The 16,133-nt window shown below is 65.8% G+C and overlaps 1 protein-coding gene across 10 annotated transcripts; it reads left to right on the top strand.

The window, feature by feature from the left end:
- The first annotated feature begins 330 nt into the window (after positions 1 to 330).
- Positions 331 to 12,262, top strand: ARFGAP1 (ARF GTPase activating protein 1). 10 transcript variants are annotated; one of them, XM_082360081.1, is made up of 14 exons: positions 331 to 494; positions 3,260 to 3,323; positions 3,530 to 3,639; positions 3,824 to 3,995; positions 4,437 to 4,537; positions 5,310 to 5,396; positions 5,885 to 5,981; positions 6,787 to 6,843; positions 7,956 to 7,988; positions 8,698 to 8,727; positions 9,427 to 9,483; positions 9,989 to 10,048; positions 10,611 to 10,681; positions 11,667 to 12,262. In XM_082360081.1, the coding sequence occupies exons 2-14, from the start codon at positions 3,264 to 3,266 to the stop codon at positions 12,013 to 12,015; spliced, it is 1,284 nt and encodes a 427-aa protein (XP_082216207.1). In that variant the 5' UTR covers positions 331 to 494; positions 3,260 to 3,263; the 3' UTR covers positions 12,016 to 12,262. The 10 variants fall into 10 exon arrangements, with proteins under 10 accessions (XP_082216207.1, XP_082216209.1, XP_082216210.1 ...); XM_082360079.1 differs by having other exon boundaries at positions 332 to 494; positions 10,605 to 10,681; XM_082360083.1 differs by lacking the exon at positions 6,787 to 6,843 and having other exon boundaries at positions 10,605 to 10,681.
- The last annotated feature ends 3,871 nt before the right edge of the window (positions 12,263 to 16,133 follow it).

Raw genomic sequence — 16,133 nt, 5'->3', positions numbered from 1 at the left:
AGCTCTGCTGCTCCAGGCCTGGGTTCCCGCAGAATTCCTGCGGTGCCCTAAACCCGCGCATCCCCTCCTAACCAGCCCCCTTGTGAGTAAACGCCCATGAATCGTTCTAATTTGAGCAGGCCATCAGTTTCCCGTCTGATCCTGACGGCGCACCGCTGGTGAGCACGGCTGTCGGTCCCCAGGCTATCGCGGTCCCCGCTGGACTAGCAGCTCTGACACAGCAGCCCGGAGGAGGACGCGTCCCCATAGCGACGGGGTGAGGCAGCGCTTCCGGCCAAGCAGGCAGGGAGGAAGGCCCGCCCCCGCCGGCCCGTCCCCAGCTTCCCGTGAGGCCTTGCGAGGCGCGACGTAGCCGGAAGCGGGTGGCGGTGGGGTGGGTGGCCGGCGCTTGTCCTCGGTGAGGTTCGCGGCGCGGCCGACCCCGGCCAGGACCCCGGCCCTGACCCCGGCCTGACCCGGCCCGACCCGGCGCGCAGGATCGAGCCCTCTGCCCGGTAAGCGCGCGGCAGAGGCCCCGAGGCCCCGAGGCCCCGGCTCCCCTCGGGCTGGTCCACGACCCCTCCCGGCGGCCGCCTCCGCCCAGACCCCCACCCGCCCCGAGGCCGCTGTCCGCAGGACCTGGAAGCGCCCACCCCGCCCTCCCCCGGCCACCCCGGGGCTGGTCCACGGGCCCCCGGCCGTCCCCCCTCCTCTGGCCGCCCCCGCCTGGACCCACACCCCCCCGCAGCTCGCCCCCGGCCCCCAGCCTTCTTTCCTCTGAGGCTGTCACGGGCCGCTGCCCACCAACACCCCCTCCGTGGGGCGAGCCGGCCCTGCCCCGTCCCTTCCTTCGGAACCAGGAGCTGGTTTGGACACAGGGTCCCGTCAGGCCGGGTCTGAGTTCTGAAGGGGCTTCCACTCCTAAGAAGGAAGGGTCCTCCCCCTCGGTGTTGGAGAGGCCGGTATAATCGGAAATGGCAGCCTCACCCTTGGCGGCCGTGGGTGATCGTCTTGGGGGAGGGAGAGGAAACCAAGAAGGGACTTTGGAATTCTCTGTCAGCGGCCGTGCGTTTAGGTAGAAGAACTGTGCTTCTCGTCTGCCCTGTTAAACAGCTTCATCGCTGACCACCCATGTGAGAGTTAATTGTGTCATTTAGTGCAGGCCTAAGGGCTCCGCCATCCTCTGTATCTGTGCCAGGTGGGGCTGTGATAATGGCCCAGGGGATAATTAGCGTTTAAGTTGGCTTTGGCATCCCTTCCTGGGACCACACCCTGCAGAAGTTCAGAAGTAATGGTGTTTTAAGGTGAGAAACGGTTGTTCTTCGGCGTAGGTGCTTCGGGGGCCTCAGGTGGTTTCTGAGAAAGCTGAGCAGGATTTCTGCCCGTCGCCTGTGTAACAGCCCCAAGCGGTGTCCCTAAGTCATCCCTTTTCATCTCAGACATTGAGGAAGTCCCAACTTAAGGAACAGCGTTCTGCCGTCTGTCAAGTGGCTTCTTCCGTAAACTGAGAAGTGTTATTTGGTTCACCGTTTACTGAGGCCACGTTCACTTGCAGAGAGCTATGTTTGGTTTCAAGCATTAATGCAGGAGTTCTTGGATTATTTTTCAAGACGAACTATAGTTTTGAAAGTTAGGAAGTATTTGTTTTTTATGTATTAAAGTTAGCATTTCACAGAAGTAAAGGATTCTCACGTCCAAAACAAGTTCCTTTTAAATCCGAGCCAAGTCATTTACTTTCCACGTATTTTCCTTGCAGTAGTTCTGCAGACGCTCTCTCTGCCTTCTTTTACACGGTAAGAAATTCAGGGCAGGCTCACCCCAGTTCTGACTTTTGTTTGCCTGGGTTCTGTTGGCCAGAACGGGAGCCTCTGGGCAGGCACAGTTCTCTGGAAAGAGCTCCCAGGGGCCACCCATTTCTGCCTTCGCTCTGTGGGTGACTGGAGCTCAGCGTTAGGACAGGGTCCCACCTGGATGGGTCGGGCCGGGTGCTGGGTGCTGGGCAGGATTGTGGGTTCAGGTGTTTGCCTTCGAGACCGTCATGCACAGCACAGAGAAATACAGAGCAGAAAGGCGCCTCTGGCGAGCCCTTGGCTTTGTTTCCCTCGTTACAGAAAGCAGACATTTGTCTCCTAACCTCAGCTGGCTCAGAAGTGGGCGTTGTGGGCGTTAGGCATTCCGGGGCTCAGGATTCAGGAGGCCTGGGTGTGGGGAGAGGCAGGGTCCCCTTGGGGAGTAACCGAAGGTGACTGCCGCCCCTGGGATTTTCCCGCTGAAGCATCGGCAGGGAAGCTGGTCGGAGCAGTCCCTCACAGACAGCGGGGTGCAGGGTCGGAGGCTGGAGACACCACCCGCAGCCCAGGTGGCCCTTAAGCGGCCCGTGTGTCCTGAGAGGACACATGCTGCCGGGGGAGCCGGAGGGACAGCCTGCAGGTCCTGGTCACAAGGGAAGGGCCAGCCTGAGACTCAGGCTGGGCATCCATGGGGTTACTTTACTGCCGACACCACGCTGGGCTCCCTCCCCATCCCCCGCCTGAAACTTACCGGGCCACCTGTTGAACTTGAACTTTGCCGAAGCTAGGAGATCTATCAAGAGGTAAATGGGTTTTCTCTTCAGCCCAGGCTGTGTGGCTGCTGTTCCCCGGCAGTGCCCCCCTGAGGCGCGGTGGCAGGTCTGCTGGCCCATAGGCCCCTGTCCTTGCCCTGCTGTGGCCATGCTGTCTGTCACCTCCATCCTTCAGATGGTCCCAGGGAGGCCAGCCTCTTCCCGTGTCACTCGGGGCCACCGCTTCCGCCCCAGGCCAGGAGCCTCCCTGCGCTGGTAGGAAGGTAGAGGGGCTGCGGGGGCCGAGAATGTGGGGCTCCCTGTCTTCGGATACTGTCAGCCCAAGTCTGGCGTGTCGCCCTGAAAAGGGGAAATGAGATTTAACAGCCAGTCTGAGCACGTTTTGTGAAGACCACCCCTTGCTGTGAACTTCACCAGAAGACCGATGTTTTTATAAATCGCGTGGTCTTGATGGTACGTGATGAGCGGCCTCCAGTAACTGCGCGTTGCCCCCAATAATCCCGCTGCGGTTGGCCCGGGAGCGTCCGGACTGATCTCGGCTTTTCTTAGCACGTGGAGAGCAGGTTCCTGCAGTAAGTAGCCCTGTTGCCCTGCAGCTTCCAAGCAGCCTCGCGGAATTTCTTGAAGTCATACTTTGTAGTGTGTTTGCACCAAAGGTTGATCTTCTTGTGAAGTGACCTATTTGGAAGTTGAAAAGTTTGTTTTTCTCTTTCACAGCGCCATGGCCAGCCCAAGAACCAGGAAAGTTCTTAAGGAAGTTCGGGTGCAAGATGAAAACAATGTAAGTGTGCGCTTTTCCTTGACACTTGGCTTAGGTTTCGGGGTCCTCTCAGAGCTGCTCGCGGCCTCAGAGTCCTCCCTCCCTGTCACCGTTGGCCTCCCAGCCAGCCTCCCTCTGCCCCCTCTCGGGGCCCCCCATTGGGTCTTCGGGGTCCCTGGGCCCTGCCCTGCCCCGCCCCGGGTGAGTCGCCTGGGCGCTTTTCGCAGGTGTGTTTTGAGTGCGGCGCCTTCAACCCTCAGTGGGTGAGCGTGACCTACGGCATCTGGATCTGCCTGGAGTGCTCAGGGAAGCACCGCGGGCTCGGGGTGCATCTCAGGTCAGTGCCCTTTGCTCCTGGCCTGCCACCTGGCGGGTGACGGGAAGGTGCGGGCCACCTCACAGGCCAGCTCCTACCCCCTCCGGTGCTCTGGCACAGGAGGTGCATGTGTCTAGTTCGAGTCTGTTTGGGGTGGGCTCTTGGATGCTGGTACTGGTGGCGAGGTCGGCCCTCTGGTGTGTAGCTTTGTCCGTTCCGTCACTATGGACAAGTGGAAGGACGCGGAGCTGGAGAAGATGAAGGCCGGCGGGAACGCTAAGTTCCGGGAGTTCCTGGAGTGTCAAGAGGATTACGACCCCTGCTGGTCCCTGCAGGAGAAGTACAGCAGCAAGGCCGCCGCCCTCTTCAGGGACAAGGTGAGGACAGGCCGCCCGGCCGTGTGCAGGCTGCTTTGTGGGTTCAGGTGTTCAGTAAGCGCTGAACATCGGCTGCTGTAGTGGTTCCAGGAGCTGAGATCTCCTGCGGGTTCTGACACGACACGGAGGCCACGTGCAGTCCACACACAGACAGGACGCGTGGCCCCAGCTCGCCCCACCCAAGGGGAAGCAGGTGGCCTGTGGTTAGGAGGGCTGAGGGATGGGCCCTCCTCGCAGCCTCTGGGGAGTGCTGCATCCATTCGGGGGGTTCAGAGGGGGCCCGGGCGCCACACTGACCAAGAGCTTGCTCACTCTGCCCATCGTGAGAGCCAGTCTCGGTGTCGGCACCCGCAGAGCCCCGGCCCGTGGCAGCTGAGCCCAAGGGGCCGTGTGGGGGGCAGGCGGCATCCTCGCTGCCTGACACCCGGGCTCCCTCTGCAGGTGGCCGCTCTGGCCGAAGGCAGGGAATGGTCTCTGGAGTCATCGCCCGCCCAGACCTGGACCCCACCGCAGCCCAAGACGCTGCGGTCCTCTGCCCACCGGTAGCTACTCGTCTGGCCTGCGGGCCGGGCTCTGGGCCGGGTTTGCCCGGCTCTGACCTTAACTGTGGCTCAGGGTCCCTGTGCTGTTGTGGTAACAGCTCCGGTTGTGAGCCGTTTCTGAAAGTCAGTGGGAAAAACAACTTTTTAAGTTACAATTCAAACTTTTAGTAGAAATTCAACCAGTAAAGGTACGTCTGAAGTAGAAGCACCATTCCCCGTTCCTCAGATCTGTGCCTACAGCACACGGCATCTCTGTAGGACCCAGTGCTGTGTACGTCTCCTGTCCTGCCTGAGGGCTGCCCACGTCCCCAGGGTGACCCATCCCCCTGGCGGGCATCCTGTGTCCTCTTGTGGGTTGGAGGCTGGTGTTCCGGGGTGACCGGTCTCAGAGAGAGCTCCCTGTTGACACCAGGGGTGCCTAGTGGCCCTCCCCTCCTCCTCCCCCTTGTGTGGCGAGATTCCGGTCGGAAGGGCTCCAGACCCCTGCCGAGCGCTTGCTTTGGCCTCGACCCCTGCGGCCTCCCTGCAGGCGTGGGCAGGCGTGGGCAGGCGTGGAGCTGCTGTGGCCCCCCCTCCCCACCAGGCTGCAGCGCCCCCCCTGCCTCTTGCCGGCTTCAGCCGCTGAGCCTAAGCCTGGGCCACCCTGCTCCAAGCTTTGGAGGAGCCGGGTGTGATCAGGTGGGCGTGACGGCACCTCCCAGAGACCCCCGTGGTCCTGTGGGCGTGTGCCCACCCCCTGTCGGCCTCTCTGACTTCTCACCCTCCATTGCAGAGCCTCTGGCCAGCTGCGGAACTCCACCACCTCCGCGGACAAAGCTTTTGAAGACTGGCTGAACGATGACCTTGGCTCCTATCAAGGGTAAGGCCCCCGGAGGGCTCGGGGAAGCTGGGGGAGGCCCAGGCAGACCTGGCCCCCGGGGGTTTGGCCCCTGCGAGGGTCTGGGGAGGCTGCTGTCCATGTCTGCAAGGGGTGCAGAGTCGGCAGGCCTCCTGCGGTGCTGTCTGGCAGCCCAGGTTCGGGTGGGGGGCTCGAGTGGAGAGAAAACCACTTAGAGAAAGTCACTGCTAAGAATGCTTGGGAGCAGAAAGGACGTGTTTCCTTCCTGGAGCCTGCGCGACCTGTGCTCGAGCCTGTCCCACTCCCTGCAGTGACCGGCTGTCGCTTTGGGTCTCGCCAGGTCCTCTGGCAGGTGCAGCAGGAGGGCCTCATCCCACGAACAGAGGAGAGCCTGACCCCACACTGGGGTGTGGGAGCCGCACGTCCTCCGGGGTGCCCGTCCCAGGTCTGGGCACCTCCGCACCCCCAGCTGTCGGGAGCAGCAGGGCTGTTGCTTGTGTCCCCGCCAGGGCCCAGGAGAACCGCTACGTGGGGTTTGGGAACACGGTACCGCCTCCGAAGAGGGAAGACGACTTCCTCAACAGCGCCATGTCGTCCCTGTACTCGGTGAGGACGCCCGTCCTGCCCGTCCCCCGCCCCCCAGGGGCCTCCCGGAGCCTGGAGCCTGGCTGTCCTGGGATCGTGCGCTGGCCCATCTCACAGAGGCCCCCCTCCCTTTCCTTCACTGACGTCCTTTTCTTAAAGCGCCGCTTACGGTGTTTAATCCCACGCGTATTTTGTCGTTTGTTTCCTTTGGCGACAAGACGCGTCCCTCAGATTGAGCAAGGCTCGTTTCCTCTGAGCGGAGCCCGCCTGGCCGCCCGCTCCTGGCGGAGCCTGCCAAGCACGTGGGTTCTGGGCCAGGGCTGCCCCGGGGAAGAAAGGGCTGTCGGCCTGGCCCGCCGTGCGGGAGCCGGCTCTCCGGAAGCGCCTCCCAGGCTGTAGTGTTTGTGTCTCCGTGTCACCCCGCCCGCCACGGGGAAGAGGCCGCATGCACTTGTCTTCTCAGTTCCTCGCGAGGGTCCCTCCGCGTCTCCCTCAGGAGGAACAGGCTGAGTTGGGATTTAAATGAAGAATTTCTATTTCCAAATTGCTTTCATCTATCTTGGAGGCTTAGGGGAAACAACCTTGGACTTAGAGGAAGGAGGACAGCTTTCGGTGGCCCCAGCGCCCCGTGGTCTGTCTGGAGGGGCGGCGGGGCGCTTCGGGGGAAGGCGTGTCTCCAGGGAGCCGGGCCGGGAGCTGCCTCCGGGGCCCCGGCTGCGTCCTTCCCGCAGAACGTGGGTGCGAGGCGGCCGGCGCGAGTCCGAGGAGCACCCCCTGGTGGCCACGCGTGGAGCCACCGTGTGGCTTCTGTGTCACTTCCTTTCAGGGCTGGAGCAGTTTCGCCACTGGAGCAAGCAGGTTTGCCTCAGCAGCTAAGGAGGGTGTAAGTAGCCTGTCCCGTCACGCGGCCGCGCAGGCCAGGTGGCTCTGGGAGACCAGGGGGTCCTGACGGGGCTCAGGCCACGCGTCCATCTGCCCTGAGGGGCTTTCGGCGAGCGGCCTCTCGCCCTGGCGAATCCTCCAGGCCCCACGGACGTTCTTTGCTGTGGCAGCTGGTGGTGTACCGGCCAGAGCGGAGCTGCCTGCAGGGCCTGGGCTGACCCCAGGAGGGGGTGCCGGCGGGGTGTCAGGGTGTCCCAGGTTCCCTGCCTCCCCCTCCCCCTGGCCCCAGCAAAGCCTCGGGTTTCTGGGTCTCCAGGGTATAGACCGCCCGAGTTTCCTCTTGCCCTCGCCTGCTCCTGGGCTCGAGACGAGGCAGGATTTGGGGGTTCTGTCAGGACAGGTAGATGGGTCGTGGGCATGTGCTCGGCTCCTGGCGGCAACCGGGTGGGAGCCAGGTAGGAAGGGACCGGCCAGAGGTGTGTGCGAGGATTCGGGCCTGGCGGGGAGACCGTGCCGTGGTGGTGACAGGAAAGCCCAGAGCAGGGACGAGAGGCTGCCTGTCAGGCTGACCCAGAGCACAGAGGCCTGGAGAGGCCAGGCCAGGAGTTTCTGAGGGCCAGAGCCCGGGGAGGAGCCTGGCGCTGGGGCACCAGCGCTTTGCCACGTGGCCTCTGCTGATTCTCTCCGGGGCTTTGCGGGGCTGCGGTGGGGATCCAGGCCTTTCCCTCTTATTATGAGAGCGGCTGGGGTGCTGGGCAGAGGTGAGAGGTGTGACCAGACTGCGCGCGGCAGGGAGGGGGAGCGCTCGCTGGAGAGGGACCTGCCCCACCTGTGGGCCCGTGGGCGGCCTGTACGCCCTGCGTTCCAGAGCGGGGAGGTCGGTGTCAGCTCTGCTCCCTCATCCTGGGTGCCCCTCCCCTGACGGCCCCCCTCCAGGGGAAGCGGGTGTGGTGGGCAGCTTTGCGGGGCCCCTTAGAGCTGCTGTGGGGTGAGCACCAGTGCCTCGCGGCCGTCAGGAGACCAGCACGGGTGTCTGGGCCCCAAGGACATGCAGCCCTGGTGGCCAGCGTCAGGCGGCTGACCAGAAAGCCCTCTTTCTGTGTTTCCTTTCAGGCGACAAAGTTTGGATCCCAGGCAAGTCAAAAGGTAACAAAGGAAGCCTCTGCATTCGTGCTCTCAAGGTTTCTAGGCTGGTCGCCTGCTTCGTGCCCCGTGCTCGGGGGAAGGGCGCTTCCGCGGGCAACTCGGGCGCTGACAGGCCCGTGCGTGCATTTGCCTCCCAGGCTCACGTGTCCATGTGCCACTTTGGGCGCCTGCGGGTTAGCAGGTGGAGGAGGCTTAGATCCTGCCCCGTCCCTGGTAGCCGGGCAGCCATAGGCCCCTGTGCCCTTCGCCTCGTGGGGAAGGAGGCTCTGTGCCATGTCTGGGCAACCGCACACCGGAGGCCCAGCGCCCCCCAGGGGACCGGGGTCTGCATCCTGTGGCAACAGCATGCCTCTGTCCCTGGTTAGCGCCCTCCCTTCTCGCGGGCGGCATCTCGGGCCCTGGTGTTCGTCTTTTTCTCACACCTTGGCTGGCAGCCCCGGCGGTCCCGGCGTGGTGCCGGGCCGTCCAAGGAGCCTCTGGGGCCACGCGGGCCCCCTCACGCCTCGAGGGCTGATCTCTCTGAGCCCCCGTCTCAACTCCCTAACTGCTTGCTCCTACCGTGCTGGAAAGATCCCAGGCGGGAGGTGCCGGGTCTAGCGAGCGTGCGGCGCCCACGGGACCCTGTCCTGGTTGTTGCCGAACACCGCTCCCACCGCCTCGCTCTCTCTCCCACCCCCACCCCCCGTCTCCCCATGCTGTCTGGGTAAAGTTCTGGGGTTCCAAGCAGCAGCCAGAGCTGGTAAGGCCGCATCCGTGCTCGTGCATGCCGCCCCCCACTTGTGTGTCCGGCGCGTGCCCTGCTCCGGGTGGTCCGCGCTGCGGCCCGCATGTCGGCTCCCTGTCCTCACGCTCAGAGCTGCTCCCCAGCCCGACGGGCTCCTGCGTGGCCCGTCCACGGCGCTCGGGCGTCCACGTCACAGGCAGGAGGCGCGGGATCCAGAACCCGAGGCTGCTGCTGTGGGGGTGCTGGGGAGTCCTGTGCCAGGCGCGAGGGCCCTGCTCCGTGGTTGCCTCCCCTCTGTCCTGCCTGCCCCCCACCTGAGCTGCTGGCCTGGGCGCGCTCCCCGGCTCCATCCCCTTCTGTCCGAACTCCTGCGGGGCCCCTGGAGGGCAGCTGGGGCTTGGGATCCACCCGTCTGTGTCGGGGGGCTGCCAGGGGCTGTTCTCCTGGGATGGATCCTGTGGGCTCCGATGGGGAGAGCCTGATGGTGGCCACCGGGTGGGGTGGACTTCCAAGAGCTTGCGGCTGTCCCGAGTCCCTTCCCAGGGCGCGTAGGCCGGGGCAGCGGTCTCCCGCCTCTGCGACAGCGTGGCGCATCGGGTGCTGGTGGGCTGCTCGCCGTCTGCGGCCTTCTCTCCGCGGGCAGAGCTCGCAGTCCTGGGGTGAACGTGCTGCCGCGTACGCGGCTTTTTCTCATCGCGTCTTTCCTTCCAACAGGCGTCAGAGTTGGGCCACAGTCTGAACGAGGGTGTCCTCAAACCTGCCCAGGAGAAGGTAACGCGGGGACTCCGGTACTCGGCTGCGTACGGCTCCCGTGGGCCTCGTTCGGGGGGCAGGTGGTGCTGGGAGGCTCTGTTCGGGCTTCAGGCTCCCGTGCTCACGCCCTGCGGCCTCATGCGTGCGCTGCGCCTGTGGCTCTCGTCCCGCAGCCCAGCAAGGCCTGGCCTTGTACTCTGCTCCCGCGGGGCTGGGTGTGCGCCCGGCCCCTCGCCCCGGAGGAGGCCAGGGCGGCGAGAGAAGCTCCCAGTGGTGGGGGGCGTGCGGGTTGCGGCCAGTGCCAGCCTGTGCTCGGGAGACTGCGGGGGGAGGGTCCGAGCGAGACCGCGAGACCGGCCCGGGCTGCAGTGTGGTCGGCTTGCTCCTCCCCTTCGCTTCTGGGGAGGGGGCGACGCGGCGCGGAGGCAGGTCCCCTGACAGGTGTCGGTGGGCATTGTCCTTTGTCCGTAATGGGCAGCGGGGCACCTGCCAAGGCTATGACGATGCTGTTTCGATCCACCAGGTGAAGGAGGGAAAGATTTTTGATGATGTGTCCAGTGGGTTCTCTGAGTTGGCGGCCAAGGTAGGGAAGCCCCGCCTGGCAGGCGGGCTCGGCTGAAAGCGTCTCCATATTCCAAGGAGCCCGGAACCGCGAGCAGGAAGGGCCGGGCGCTTCATGCCCCGTACGGCTTCTTGGCCCGAGGGGCCTGTAGGACGTGAGGAGGGTCAGGTAGACGCTCCGGTGCCGACAGCTTGAGGAATATGGAAACAGCTTGACAGGCGCCCGTCACAGCCGCTAACCTGTTGCTTCTTTTCTTTCTGCCCTTGTCTTGCTGCTGCCGACCTCCCCTGGTGAGTGCGCTGGGGGCGGCCGTCTTCTCTGCCTTAGCGCCGCTGGGGGCGGGGCGGAGGGGTGGGTTGGCGTTTGTCCTGCTTCCCACCCAGGAGCTTCTCCGCTGAGCTCCTGGGGCCACAGCCTCTGCGTCCACACAGCGGGCATCCCGCTGTCCCTGGCAGAGCCTGCCCGGGGCGAACCGGCCCGAGCCCCGTGGTGTCACCGTGTTCCTAAGCTTCACCCAGGTCTCCCAACTCTGCACTTGGCGTCAGAGCCCAGGCTGAGCGCCTCCATCTCCTTCCAGGTCCAGGGAGTTGGTAGCAGGGGATGGAGGGACGTCACCACCTTTTTTTCTGGGAGAGCGGAGGACCCGTTGGACAGGTATACCGGCCCCCCTTCCCGAAGTGGGCCCCCTTCCGTGGCATTCTCCCCTGGGGTCTCTGGGAGGCAGGTGTGTCTCCCCCAGGGGCTCAGGGGTCACAGTGCAGAAACCCCTGGAGCCCTGGGGGTGCAGAGAGGCACGTCGGCCCCCTGACCTCTTGACCTGAAGCCCTGCCTTCGACCTCGTGGGAGCTGCCACCATCAAGGGCTGGGGAGGGAGAGAGTCTCAGCCTCGCCTCTGTGGGACAGGCTGAGGGAGAGGGGGTGCGGCTGGGCTCTGACCCACCTCCCAGGACCCCGGAGCACTCAGGGCTCCCGCCCGGGCCTTTCTGCTGCGAGCCCAGACTGGTCAGCCTTCTTCTCTGACCCCAGGTGGGACCCTGGGGATCTGGTGGGGGGATGGATGGTCTCGGGCCGGGCCCGGAGCAGCGGCCACTCCGGCCGTGGCGCGTGCTGTCCGTCTGCCCGAGGCTGGGCGCGTTTCCCGCGCTCACGGGCGGGATGCCTCAGCGCTTCCCCCACGGCGCGCTGTCCGCTGTGCTCAGTGGTGCGACTGCGGTTTGGGTGAGGGACTCCACGGTGCAGAGAAGGGTCTGGGGTTTTTTTCCCCTTAATCGCTGCAGGAAACCAGCGCTTTACATTTTCCTTCAAAACATCCTGCGTTTGGGTGGGACTGGCGGAGAGTGGGCTCTGGTGGCAGGAGACCTGAGTCCCTCCCGCGGGTTCCACGGCCTCAGCTCCATGGCGGAGCCGCCCTGAGACTGGGTTTCTCTGCCCTAGAGCGAGAACAGTGGCTCTGGGACCCTGAGTGGCACTGGCTGAGCGCCCTGGTTGGGGATGGGGCTCTGGCTGGGGACTTGGACTCGGCCTTGAACCCCGTTCTCTGGGGAGGAGCCTGGGGAAGACCCGGTGGCTCAGGGCCATGACGGTGACCTTCTGGACCTTCTGGTTCTGGGAGCCGCTCAGAGACCGCTCTCTGTCCCAGAGCCCCGGAGGGCCGGAGCTGTCAGAACAGCGGCGGGGACAGCTCCCACGGCACCACCGACCGGAACTTCTGGGAGACCTTTGGGAGCACCGACTCTGCTAGGGCCCACAGGTCCCCGAGCGGCAACAGCTGGACGTGTGCGGACCCCTCAGCCGACAAGAGGAGCTCGGACGGCTGGGACGCGTGGGGCTCGGGCCCCGCGTCTGCGTCCAGCAACAGGGACGGCGACGACATGGGTGGTGGGGAGGCCTGGGGGCGCGGGGCGGAGGGCAGGACCAGGGCCAGGGCCGTCAAGGAGGCGGCACCGCCGGCCGCCGTGGACGACGGCTGGGACAACCAGGACTGGTAGGGCGCAGCGGCCACGCCACCTCCTCGCTCCTTCCTTTCCACCCAAGAAGCACTGGCTGCGCGGGAAGACAGCCTCGGCCGGGACCCCAGGGGTGTGTGCCTCCCTGTCCCCGCTCTCCGGGGCCCCGGGCCGGGCGCTGTCGAAGGAAGGGCTCCCTGCTGCTGCGGGGGCCGGCCACACCCAGCCCCTTCCCCCAGTGCGCTCGGTAATAAACGCCTCCCCAGCGGCGCACGCGGCTGCCCAGTGACCGTGACTGAGGTCTGTCTCCTTGAAGCAACTTTCACTTCCTGGTCGCTCTCGTTCTTTCTTCCTTTGGAAGAGATTGCCTGGCGTTTGAGAGCCGCCACCTGCCCCCTGCCCCCTGCCCCCTGCCCTCCGCTCCCCAGTCCGTCTCTGCACCGGTGCTGGCCTGCATCCGCCCGACCCGAGCACCGCCTTCCTGGCCTTGCCGTCACCCTAGAGCCCGTCATCAGCTTGGGGGGTCGTGCAGTGATCGTGGCCCCTCCTCCAGCCTCCTGCACTGTGGTTTGGATCTCACTGTCGCCCGAGCTCACTTGACTTTGACGGCTGTGTGCCGGCCACCCCGTTCTTATGGTCCGGCGCTGACAACCACGTGACATGACGCCGTGCTCGGTCCTCTGTCCCCGCACTCGTTTCTGCCGGCCCTCAGGCCGGTCAGCCGGGCTTCCCCAGGCCTCCTGTATGATTTGTGTGCGACGTCCCTGCTGCCTGCCCCGCGGGACGGGCCCTCCCCGTGTGGACAGCCGGATTGCAGTGGCTCGTGTGGCAGGTCTGCAGCACGTCCCTGAGTGGGGAGTGGCAGCCCTGCCACCCACAGTTCTCCCTAAGGAAGACACCCACGGGGGACGGGACACCCAGTGGCCAGCACCTGTGCCTTTGGCTGACCCTGGAGGCCTGTCACTGAGCCAGTAGTCTGCCACGCTCGGATCTGAGGCCAGAGATCAGGCTCAGGGTGATGAGAAGACCCAGGTCAGCCCAAGAGCCAGGGTCAAACGTGGTCTGCCAGCCCGGGACCAGGTGTCCCAGCACAGAGGCGTTCAGGAGGGCCAGCCAGGTGTGAGGTGTGGGTCCTCACCGGGGCTGGTGGGCTGCACTGCAGGCGGCCCTCGGGTCAGCACCGGGCCGGACAGCGGGGTGCGGTCTGTCCTGACACTCCGGTTTCCGTGCTGGAACCCCAGCCTGTTGGGATCGGGACTCCGGGATCCTGCCCCAGCCCTGAAGGCTTCGGGGGCACTTCGTTCCTGTCGATTCTGGTCCAGGAGGCCATGTTCAGCTGGAGTAAGTTGCCCTCTGCCCGGGAGCCCCCCGCGCTGACGCGCGTGGCCCTGAGGCTGACTGGCCTGAGATGAGCTCTGCTCTCAGGCATCGCGTCGGAACACTAGGTGGGTGGCCCGAGACCCCTTGCGGGCAAAGGACAGGCACCCCTGCTGTTCTGCAGGTCTGTTCGCTGGACCCAGGACGGTGCCAGGCCCTCTCCTCCCGGCTGGGTTGGCAGCGAGGGCCTGAGCATCCAGCTCCCTTGCCGCACACGGGGGCATCCGCGGCGGCACCCTCGTTCCGGGGAGAAAAGTCCCCGGTTGGGTGTCTGCCTGGGAGGGCAGTTCTGTAAGGACAGTCCGACACTCCCCTGGCTCTGGGTAGACTTGGGGCTGCCAGCTGGCGGTCAGCCAGCCTCCGTCACCCTGAAACCGCCTGACCGAAGGCACCTGTGGCCGCCACGCGGGGCGAACTGGAGGCTCCGGGCTGGAGCTGTGTCTTCTGGGTGGTTCTGTGCTGTCCTGTCGCAGGGCGGCGCTTTGGGCAGGGGGGCCCCGGGGTGAAGGCAGTCGGGTGTGGGTGTGGAGGCGGGTCGGGCAGCCAGGGCGCCGTGTAGGGCGGTGCCGGAGCCTGTTCTCAGCTGAGCCCCGGTCGTGCTGAGCACGCGGGGCCTCTGCTTCTCCGGACAGCACACCCGTCGGCCGTGAACCTGCCCTCGGCCCCCTGGCCGCTGCGTGCTGTCCTCCCCAGACTCCGGCTCCAGGAAGCCAGGCCGGTCCACCAGCCGAGGCCTGGCCAGCCTCTGTCACCCGTCTGCCCCAGACCTCCTGGCCAAGACACCACGACTGAGCAGCAGACGCCTAAAGGCAGCCCCCTCGCCCAGCTTAGCTTCCTTTTCCAGCGCTTTCGCGGGTGACCCGCACTACTACCCAGTCCAACCATCGCGCCCGCCGGATGCTGGCAGCCCTCCTGGGACCCCACGCCCTGAGCCGGGCCTGGCAGGAAGCTGGGGAGTAGGGCTTCTTGGGCATGTCTGGGGGCTTTCTGGGTGCTGGGGGTCCTGCCCTCTGCACCTCCCCAAGGGGCCGAGGAGGCTCTGCTCAGCACTGAGGGCCGGCTTCCCAAGCGGTCAGGGCTGGGGCTCCTGGGGCCACCTCCCCACTGCTGGGGCCAGGGGAAGTGGGGCCTTTGCTCGGGGTCCCCACCTGCACGCTAGAGTGAGGGCCGTGACGGCTGTGCAGCTTCCAGAAGGCCGGCAGGACTTGCCCAGCAGGGGCCAGCCTGGCTCTGTCCTGCCCTTTCTGAGCTGTGACCGTGGGCAGCTTGTGCCCTGACTGAGCCCGGACGCTGCTAGGTGGGCTGCGAGGCCGTGGGCCTCAGGGGCGTGGAGCACCTGCCAGGTGCAGGGACTCCTGGGCGGGCACGTGGGTCGGGGGGCTGCACGGAGTCCAGCCAAGAGCGCTCAGGACCTACTGGCTTGCGAGCGTGGAGAGTGGCGCCTTGGTGGGCTGCGTGAGCGTGCACACGCATGTTCCGAGCGCCTGTGAGCTGTGGACGTGGACAGACACGTGTGTGCCAGTGTTTGTGTGTCTGCGGCCACCAGGCCAGGCGCCCTCTGCCGGCCTCCACTCGGGACTGCAGGCCTGCCTGCGCCCCCCAGCGCCAGCACCCAGCGCGGGGCATTCCCCAGCACTGCAGCCGCCGGCGTCCAGCCATGGGTCCGCAGGCGTGGGCGGCTGGCTCCCAGGCCACGGCAGGTCTCAGAACTGCCTTCGCCTCGGGTCCTCAGGCCCCTCCCTGCTGCAGGAGCACCAGCCGCAGGGCAGGACTGGAGGCTAGGAGGGGCTCTGAGCGACCTGGGTCGGGGCCGGGAGCTGGCTGGATCCTGCAGCGCCTGCCCAGTGGCTGGGGGTCGGGAGGGGGACGGGAGCCTCCAGGGGCGTTGGGAAGGGCCCCACCCCTCCAGCAGCATCCAGCCCCCGACCTTTGGCCTCTCCCAGTCTCCAGCGAATGTCGACTGGCCTCTGCCGGCCAGCAGCCCGAGGGGCCTGTGCTGCACCCACCTCCCCCAGAGCACCTCTGCCTCTGGAAACTGAGCCCAGAACGGGGGGCTAGAGCCGCCCTGGCAGCCTCAGAGCAGCTGGGGGGAGGGGGCCGGTCCGGTCCAGGTAGGGGTAGGGTGGTTCTGGGGGGTGAGTCCCAGGGTCCAGTAGGGGTTGGGTGCTTGGGGCCCAGGCTGGGCGCCCCCCCACCCCGACCCCGCAAGCCCCGGTTACCGGGCCCAGCCTGCGGGGAACCTAGTCGGTTGGGGTGGGGCCTTCGGGGTGGGCGGGGAGGGCTGGGGGAGGGGCTGTGCTAGACTGGCCCTCGCGACTGCGGAGGGTTGTAGAGAAGGGGCAGGTGCGGAGGAGGCTTGGGGGGCGGGGCACTGGAGAGGGACCCATGAGTGGCTTGGGTTTGGGGTCACGGGTGTTGGGGCACGATGCTGGACAAGTGGGGAGGTTGTGAGGCTGGCGTGACCCTGGGGTCCGGGTGCTGCTCCAGGCTGCCAGAGATCCCCATGCCCGTCACCTACAGCTTGGCGCGCAGGGCCACACGTGGTGACCTTGGTCCCTCAGGTGCCTGCCTCGTGGGCCTCTTTGGAACAGACCATGTGGAGTGAGGGATGAAGGTGTTTGGCCCCTTGGTGCCTTGGATCCCACCCTGTGGTGCGATGGGGTCCTTTACACTGGGACCTGTGTCCCCCACGCTTGGAGAGACATCCTGGGCAGCAGATGGGAAGAGTGGAGAGCTGAGAAGGGGGGCCAGGGGAGGGGTCAAGCCGCGGGGTGGGCGGGGGG

The sequence above is a fragment of the Balaenoptera borealis genome (assembly GCF_965194805.1).
Source record: "Balaenoptera borealis genome assembly, chromosome: 16".
Classification (NCBI taxonomy): Eukaryota; Metazoa; Chordata; class Mammalia; order Artiodactyla; family Balaenopteridae; genus Balaenoptera; species Balaenoptera borealis.
The sequence above is the reverse complement of the archived record's forward strand: the minus strand, read 5'-3'. Positions and strand labels throughout refer to the sequence as shown.

Excerpts from the sequence above, each read along its gene's own strand:
- ARFGAP1 (XM_082360079.1), top strand. The coding sequence starts at position 3,264 with ATGGCCAGCCCAAGAACCAGGAAAGTTCTTAAGGAAGTTCGGGTGCAA. Across the intron at positions 3,996-4,436 it reads CCGCCCTCTTCAGGGACAAG|GTGGCCGCTCTGGCCGAAGG; the intron begins GTGAGGACAGGC and ends CTCCCTCTGCAG. Across the intron at positions 6,844-7,955 it reads CCTCAGCAGCTAAGGAGGGT|GCGACAAAGTTTGGATCCCA; the intron begins GTAAGTAGCCTG and ends GTTTCCTTTCAG.